The sequence below is a fragment of the Hippocampus comes genome, unplaced genomic scaffold (genome assembly GCF_001891065.2).
Source record: "Hippocampus comes isolate QL1 unplaced genomic scaffold, H_comes_QL1_v1.1 scaffold194, whole genome shotgun sequence".
NCBI classification, from domain to species: Eukaryota; Metazoa; Chordata; class Actinopteri; order Syngnathiformes; family Syngnathidae; genus Hippocampus; species Hippocampus comes.
The window spans coordinates 940,939-949,878 of NW_017805828.1; the positions used below are offsets into that span (position 1 = coordinate 940,939).

General features: G+C 46.0%; 2 protein-coding genes across 3 annotated transcripts in view; both read right to left on the reverse strand.

Annotated features, from left to right (window-relative positions):
• The window catches only part of maml2 (mastermind like transcriptional coactivator 2), a 31,522-nt gene extending 30,719 nt beyond the window's left edge, over window positions 1-803 (reverse strand). The window contains exon 1 of the mRNA XM_019887307.1: window positions 790-803. Coding sequence (XP_019742866.1) covers window positions 790-803 — 14 coding nt within the window. The remainder of the gene's footprint in view (window positions 1-789) is intronic.
• Window positions 804-2,864: 2,061 nt separating this feature from the next.
• Window positions 2,865-8,940, reverse strand: part of gab2 (GRB2-associated binding protein 2) — a 38,173-nt gene continuing 32,097 nt past the window's right edge. For both annotated transcript variants that reach the window (XM_019887331.1, XM_019887332.1), the window contains exons 4-10: window positions 6,627-7,201; window positions 6,313-6,410; window positions 5,388-5,667; window positions 5,105-5,195; window positions 4,917-5,019; window positions 4,622-4,744; window positions 2,865-4,468 (exon numbers count right to left, since the gene is read on the reverse strand). In XM_019887331.1, coding sequence (XP_019742890.1) covers window positions 4,325-4,468; window positions 4,622-4,744; window positions 4,917-5,019; window positions 5,105-5,195; window positions 5,388-5,667; window positions 6,313-6,410; window positions 6,627-7,201 — 1,414 coding nt within the window. In that variant the 3' untranslated portion in view covers window positions 2,865-4,324. The remainder of the gene's footprint in view (window positions 4,469-4,621; window positions 4,745-4,916; window positions 5,020-5,104; window positions 5,196-5,387; window positions 5,668-6,312; window positions 6,411-6,626; window positions 7,202-8,940) is intronic.

Sequence of the window (8,940 nt, forward strand, 5' to 3'; positions counted from 1 at the left end):
GGGGTGAAGGCGCCAGCGGCGGCGGCGGCGGACTGAGCCGGGGTCGCCTCTCCCATCCGGGGGCGAGGGGAGGTCGGGCTCGATGGGGTTGGCTTTGAAAGGAGACTACTCTGCTAAGATCCCATGTGGGAAAAAAAAATCCTGCAAAAATAGGACACAAGTGGCTCCAAAGTGCGATAAAGACACACTGAAAAAGTCACACGATGAATTGGCGTCCTGCGAGGGGGGAACGTCTCATTAAAAGCACTTAATCCACTCTCGGATTCAATCAAATCGTCATTGACACCTTTTCCATTCACAGTCACGGTCACGTGCTCCTCGCTGGGTCACCGAAAAATCGTCTTGGGGGGGGAGTGCCGAGTGAAAAAGTCGTCGAAAACTACACAGAATCCACTCGGAGTTCGTCTTGTTCTTTCCTCGCGCGGCGTGTCCTTGGATTGAGCTCCTTCTCAAACAGTCCATTGACAGCGGCAGTGTAAGTGCGTGCGTGCGCGTGCATGAGGCAACAGAGAGTCTCATTGTGCTAACGTGATGCCTGCTGCGAGGTGGCGCGCGCGCGCACGGACACGAGGAAGTAGGTGGCAGCGCACTGGCGCCATCTGGTGGACACATGAGGAAACGTGTGAAGTTTCATAGCACGCTCACGCTCACACTCACACCGAGGGGCAATTTTGAGCGTTCAATCAGCCTGCCATGCATGTTTTTGGAATGTGGGAGGAAACCGGAGTACCCGGAGAACACCCACACAGGAAGGCCAGAGCCTCTGCATTGTATGGCGGATGTACTAACCAGTCCACCACCATGAAACCAATTTTTAATTCTATCCATCTATCCATTAATATAAAAACATTAAGTCATTACTGTAACATTTGATTTTGGAGGACCTCATATGACCTTAAAAAAAAAAAAAAGATAATTTTATCATCTTTTGCATTGCATTATTTGATGAACATATACAGTATATATATTTTTTCAGTTTTACCTTTACATATATATCTGTAGTCGTCAGATAAAATGACACATTGAAAATTCATGTAGTTTTACAGTGTTTTGTATACAATGCATATTATCCATGAAAGGATGTAAAGGGTGCAACAATACACAAAATTCACGGTTCGGCAATTCGATACTTAAGTAGTGTCATTCGATACTTTGAGTGTATGCAAAAATGCATCCCGTTGACACAAGTGGAATGTCCCTACCCTTCATTTCATTGACAGAGAGACACCACTTCTTTTCGCGTGTGTCGCTCTCACAGTCACAAATGTTCTTTTCTGTATCTTGAAAGGACGCGTTCATATAAATTGTGCATCTGTGACTTAGCGTTGGGGAAAAAAAAAAGACTTACAAGAAGACGCTGACTTGTCGATTTATTCTACATCCACAGTTGACCATAATACATCAGGAATAACAAAGTCTCCATGAGCTGCACCACACTGACTTCTTCTTCTCGTATTGCTTCACACCATCGGGACAGGAGCACTCGCCAGACACTTCATTAGGCACACCCGCACAACCTCATCGTGAGATCCAAAACGCCGATTCGTCATCATGCCCACTATTATCCATGGAACAACGTGCCTGTTATTTGCGGTGGTGGCACCAGGTGTACCTAATAATGCGGCCGGCGACTGCAGAAAGAGAGAAAGGCCCTTCGACTTTGGGCGGATACACAATAAATTAATAAATTAAGACACACGTATACTGTACACACAAACAAACCGGAGCAAATGCTTTTACAGTAGTAGCAATACCAGTGGTTAAAAAGGAAACAAGAAGAACAAACATCACGTCTACAAGTACAGTACGTCCCCTCCCTCCCCCCCCGCCATCATGTCACACGCTAGCACGATCACAGTCTAATAACACAACAATCACACGCACACGCACGCACGCACACACACGCGCGGCTCGTCTGATGGATTATAAATTACATCATGAGCGGCTTCCATTTCGTTTTCCAACAGTCTGATATATTTGTTTCAATTTTGCTTGCTCTGCACATGCAAACTGCCCACCTGAACGTTTTTTTTCATCTAAAAAAAAAAAGAAAAAATCAAACAGTCAATCACATGGAATATAAATGCACAACTGTAAGAAAAACTATGCGCTTCATTTTGCCTCCCTCCCTGATTGGAATATTGCGAAGGAGGACGACGACCATAATGAAACATGATGAGATTAAAGTTGTAATTTTGTGTGAATAAAGTTTTGTTTTGGGGACAAGAAAAACAGTGTTTTAGATTGTTATTTAGTTTCAACACTTGTTGGAATATTACGAGAATTAAGTCGCATTTTAGAGATTAAAAAAAATATTTTTGTGAAAAACAAGATTAGTCCTTTTTAAAACGATTTTACAACAGTAAATAATTGAGAAAAAATGTTTTTACATTTGTAAAACAAAAGTCATATATTTTCCAAGCAACAAATCTTAATTTTTTATGAAGAAAAAAATAACGTAAATGTAATTTTAGGATGATAGTCTGTGAAATAATTGTAAAGAAATTAATCTCTAACATTCAAAACGTAAAGTTGTATATTTTTAAAAGAAAAAAAAAGGTATATTATGGACGAGGAAATATTTGACATTTTATGAGAAAAAAGTCGAACTTTTGCAAGGGCACGAGAAGGAATGGTTGGCTCAGACGTGTGGGCAGATTTTGACATTCACGTGTTAAAAAACGTTTACGAGGCCACCATTAACCCTTTCAGGGACAACGGTCACTACAGTGGACAGCTTATCATGTTATCAGGTTACAGGTCATCAATATTGGTGCATGAAAGGGTTAAAAACATTTGGAAAAAATAGTTCTGAATTAATTTTCATAAAATTACGACTTCAATCTCATCGCATGATTTTTTTTTTTTTTGGTCTTCTCAGTGAGGACTTAATACTACTTCGTAGAGCTTGCTTGAGAGTAGGGGAAAAAAGGTTTTAAAAAATGTATATAAAAAGCAGTAAAAATTGGTAGAAAAACCATGAGGAGGCAATTAAGCTAGCAAAGTGGCTTTCGTTCGAATCAAACACTTGGACTTGTGCCTAAATGCGACAAAAAGACCAAAGGAAGGCAAATCAATCATGTGGGAGTAAGGCAATTCAAACCCGTGGACGCTCTGACTTGAAGAGGGGCCATTTTCTTTCCGTGAGTGCACTTTGTCAGGCGCCTGAGCGCATGGCTACATGGCTTGTATGGCGAGGGAGCGGCCATCTTGGTAAGGTCAGTGCACGGCAGGCATCGTGGACGCGGTATTCAACTCGCCTTGCCTCGACTCAATCGGCTTTGGCTTCAAATACAAACTGAGCCGACTCACAAAATCGCACAACCTCTGAAACATTCGTAGTGTTTCGGGTTTGACCAAAACTTGGACTGTTTGCGACTTTTATTCCTAAAGGTTCAACTCTTGTTTGGGCTCCATTTTGCCATATAAAGTAAACCAGATAATTTTTTTTTGTTCTTGTATATAAAAAATCGGGTGTCTCCAACTTTTCTACAACCGAGTTTGTGAGCTCGCTCAGCCATTCAGAATTTTGCCCAATTGTGACATCAAAACTGTCCTTCACATAATCCCACCCCCAAAACCAACTTTGTCCACCCATGACTTGGCAGCTGCGCTGTGGCAAGATCCTCCGCTTTCAGACTACGCGCAATCACCATCAGGTCAAAAGCACCCGCTGCATTCGAGGCAGGGGGGTGAGCAGTGGCTCATTCGCACGACATCGGGCCGCCCCCTCAAAACAGGCTAATTTCATAAGGAGAGCGGAAAGACTGTGTGGAAACGTGCTTATTGGAGTGGCTAGAGTTGCTATATGCTAAATATAGCAAAAAAAAACAAAACGTTGCTTATGTCGGCAACTGGACCACACTTGCGTTTAACATTTGGTATTTGGGCACAGCCCCTGCAGCAGAGAGGGCCCGGTGCCACACTATTGGACACCTTACATTGCTGTCCTCCTTGTCTGCGTTTATGTCCTCAATGTCTATTTTTCTTCATAGTGGCTTATAGTGACAAACGCCTTGTGCGTTTTGAGCCTACTAAGCCAATCAAGAGATCCTTTTACGTCATCAAAATGGAGTAAAATGGCGACAGCAGTGTCACGCAGTTCTCTGTTGATTCTAAAAGGAGAATTTGAGAGGAGGGGGCAGCTATGGGGAAAAATTGCGTTGCCACAAAGGGCTCATATTTGGTCCATACAAAGGTTAAAAATAAATTATGGCAGAGAACAGGCATAGGTACTCTAAGTTATGGCTTTTTGGGTGGTCCGAACAGCAACACCCCCCACCACACCCTTTCCCAGTAATGGACACGTCACATGTACTCAGTGTCAAGACTTGACCGCCTTGGCGGATTCAGTAGACTGCCGCACGTCGGTCCACTCCTGCATGGTGTTCTGCAGCGCCTGCGTCTTCTCCTTGTCCACCAGCACGTAGTCCACCTTCTCGTCAGACGTCACCGACGACGTCGACGGCTGCCGAGTGACCAAAACACATGAGTGACAAGGCGGCCATGATGTGGAATCGAGATTTTGATGTTTGGATATGTGGCAGATTTTTTTATTTTTTTTATGCCTGATAAATCCAACAAAGTAAGCAATTCAAGATGCAGTTGAAGAGAATTTTACCTTCCTGTGTGCACAGGGCGAGCCAGGCTGGAAGTCCAGCGCCAGGTAGTCCACGTTGCCGCTCTTGCGAAGGGCCGGACTGCTGGTGCCGCTCACGGCTGGCGAGGTAGACGCTGGGTTTTGCTATTGGGGGCAGGACAAGCGTTAACAACGGTCAGTCGGGTCGTCATAAGTCGAGTTAAGTCTACGCTAGATCGTATAACGTCAAAGTCATATCTCAGTCGACAAGCGAGTTCCACAACGCGAGTTAAATGTCATCGTCGAGTCATGTGACGCGAGTCCTGGAGGCACTCACCATAGCCACGTAGTTCTCCTCGCTGTCTGCAGAGTCGGTGCTGGTGATGCTTTGCGTGGAGATGGGGCGACAACGCTGCGACGACACGGAGTTCATGGCGGGCCTGTGGTGGTTCCAGTTGATATTTATACATATTTGCCGAACATATGCGTGCGTGCGTGCGTGAAAGACACTTGGGTGAGACTCACATGGGCCGCGTCCAGGACATGGTGACCGGGCTCTTAAACGGCAGCTCATCAATGAAGCCGTTGTTCTTCAGATCCAGAGGTGTTGGCTTGGCTGCGGAAGACAAAAGCGCACTGTCAGCACCATTTCAGAGTCCAATTCCAAGATGGCCGGCACGATCAGCAAAAAAAAATGCTGGAGACTAAATTGTCTTTCATGTTCAGAAAATGTACATGTATATTAGAGTCCAGACCAAAAGACTAAATTACAATCAGTGGTTTCGACACACATCTTGCCGCCACTCACACTTCCTGTTGGGCTTGAGGTTGCGATTGATGGGCGGCGGTGTGACGTCGCTGAGGCGGCCGGGCCGGTGGCACAGCGAGGCGCTGCTGCCCTTGCGGGTGGGCAGCGTGGCCGAGAAGCCCGGGAAGTCAAAGTGGTGCGGCCCGGGGCTCATGGGGATGTACACGTTCTTGGGACTGTCGGCCTGGGCGGCGCTCAGCGGCGACGAGCCGGGATTCATGGGCACGTAGTTGTCATCCGAGTTGCCGCTGTCCGAGCGGGTCAGGGGGGTTCTGGTCCTCTGGGAAGGGCGCACAGGTTGAGTAATTGTGATTAACAGCCGCTGCCACGGGAATTTGTCTGATTGCACTTTATTGGTGCGAATATGATTTACGTGGGTTCCTTGAGATACGAATGACTCCAGTTTAGATTTTTTTATTTTTTTTTGATTTGCGAGTGCGGAATTTTGGGAGTGACTCAACTCACTTTACAACAAGCAGCAGTTTGGCAGATGCAATTAGCAAGATTGTTTTTTTCAAAGGCTTAGAGTTGATTTTTGCCACACCCAGTTGAAGTTTACTGTCAAACTCAACTTTAAACAAAGAGAATGATACTTTTTGTATTAAAAAAAAAATCAGCATCTATGTTGCGGTGCTCCAACCCTTTTAGCAATGGATTGAATAAAAACGGAGACAGACAATTGATAGGTACTCAAACATGCATTATTTATCCTCTGCAAAGAGTGACTAATATTAGTGCCGTACTGATGAGCTGAGAGGAGTTAAGATGTCTCAAGAATATAGCCCTCTGTCAGTCTTCTACTTCCCCCAGGTAGCCAGACACCAACAAGAGTGGCACAATGGCCATTCAATTGATGCAGTGACAAGAACCTTTTGGGGCGGGAAAACGTATAAAAGTATATTCAATGTTTATTTGGGCGACTTACCAGGTACGAGCTATAGCCGTCGTTGACTGACTCCACAGACTGGCCTGAGCTGTTGAAATGGATAGGACGCTGATGGCTGCTCGTTTCAAAGGAAGAGCCTATCAACAAGAAAGTACAATTAAATCTCCACCAATCTGCGGTCCACTATTTGCATTTTTTTTTTGTTGTCTCTGACAGGTAGACCAAGCCAACCATGTCTTTTGTGCTTTTTCTGAAACTCCCTAAAATGCCACAAGATGGCGCCAAAGCCCGGATGGATTCTCTGAAACCAACTTCAGTCCCTCACCAACTATGTGAAGCACTGCACTACGTACCTCTGTGCAGTCTAATGTTCTCCACGGCGGGTAGCGTATTCCTTCTGGGGATGACCGACATGGCGGCCGAAGCATCGCCATTCTGGCTCCCGAGCGAGTGCGGACTCCCCCACTGCCCGTCCGAGCCGGGCTTGGGCGGCCTGGGCGGGGGCGCGCAGGACGACTCGGAGCTGGACGGCGTCAGCGCGTTGTGGTTCTTATCAAACGTCCGCGGTATTTGGTAGAAGGAGCCGGGCGGCGTCGGGAGGTCGTAGTTGTCGGTGGGCCGCTCGGCGGCGGCGAGAGCGTTGCAGGGCGTCTGGAAGGAGTACACCTCCTCGTTCTCCAGGTCCAGCTCGGGAGGGCCGCCGTGGGCCTCGTAGCCGCGGGGTAGCACGTAGCAGGCCTCCTGAGGGGAATCGTCGGGCGCGGACGGCAGTTGCTGCTGCTTGCCGGGCTTGGGGAGGCTGTAGAAGCCGTGCAGCTGAGCGCCCATCCCGTTGAGGCAGTGCGAGAAGCCGTGGGACAGCTTCTGGACGGCCGAGTCGCTGCCCAGGAAAACGTTGCTTCTCGTGGCCTGCGAGAAGCTGGCGCTCCTGCCACAACAACGCCATCGTTACACCTCAAGAAAACAGACATCATCATCGATGGGAGTGTCAAAACTCGAGTGAGAGAGAGCGTGAGTTGAAGGCCCAAACGTCTTTGACGTTCTCAAAAACACATACGCTCAAGAGAATGGAAGAAAAAACATCTTTGATGGTGACACAACTACATGTGCTATGTACGTTGAAGACTCTTTAGCTGTGTGTAAAAGAGTTGAAGACCGAAATGTCTTTGATGTTTTCACAAAAATAGAGTCAGTTACATTCAAGATTACATCCTCTTTGATTTTTTTTCAAAACTGATAGAGCTGATATAATTTTAGCATCCCGGATATGGATTTGTACTTTTGGCCGCTTAAATATTGGGGGTGCAGGGAGAATATTTTTCATGTTGTGATTTATCCTCCACATCGTGGAGTACAAACACATTGCAGATTGAATTATTCATAAAACAAAATTGTGCATGTTGATTTTTGTAAAACTATAAAATATATTTTCATTGTTAAAATGATTACCATCAATTCCAAGCTAAACGTCCCATGGAACGTTTCCGTCAAGTCTTTGTAAACTTCATTCAACAGGTTTAAAAGCATGTCGTTACCCTGGCGGCCAGCAGGAGGAGTCACAGAACTGCCAGAAAAACTAGAAGCAGCATGACAATAGTGCTGACTTGATTTGTGCCTGCTTTAAGAGCTTGTTGTTGAGATGCTTAAATAAAAAAAAAAAAAAAAGAAAAAATGACCTTGAACGAGGGCTTGTTTGACCTTAGTTTGATAGGCGGCTAGTTCTGACTTGGGGGTCACCTTCCATCACAACGTAACGATTTTTATGCTAGTCGGCCGTCCTTGTAAGACAATTAACCTCGACGTGACGCTTTGAGGTCTGACGTCGACGAAGGCGGGGAGGGGCGGGGTACTTTGATAGCGGGGAAATCATACAGGGGGCGATGGGAATAAATGACTCATGGAGAGAAGGTTTCTTTTGTGTGCAAAGCTGATGAAATGGATGCCGAGCTTTTATGTTCGACCCGACTCAGCGGATTTCTGCGTAAGCGCGTGGCGGGGCGGGGCGGGGAGGTGAGGGCTGTTGTGCCTTTGGCGGCAGTGGAGGAGGGAAGGGGAGGGGAAGGGGGACACAAACGTATTGCAAACTGATGGATTGCAGCCTTGCCCTCATTGATCATCCGCTGCTCAGCAGCTTGTTGTTGTTAACAAACACTTAAGGGTCCTGGAAGCTGAGGCGCATGTTGATGATGAAGATGGGGCGAAAACGTGCATTTGTACCTCGTTAAAGCACACTAACGAACAGTTGTTTTGTTTTTTTTCTGCTACGGTTGTGAAGTGCAATTTTGTCAATGTGAAATGAACATTGCTGAATATAACTCTCAAAAAACGGTGTGTGTGTGTGTGTGTGTGTGTGTGGGGGGGGGGGGGGGGGTAAGCAATGTTGTAATATAGTCAAATATTTGAGAGAAAAGGTCAAAGGTCAATTTGATGGGAATAGTCACAATTCTAAATTTACAATTTTACAAGAAAAAGTCATACATATTTTTGTGGTTTAATTTTATGTTGGCATTCTATGACTGCAGCATTCATATTTGCCTCAAAAAGATATTTCTGCCCTTCTTTTAATCCCGCAAATCTACTGCTTCTATTTCCGCCTCCCAATTTGTGTCAACTGCCAAAAAGGAAGCTGCAAATGAATAGGTCAGTTTTTTTGGGGGGGGGGGTTGG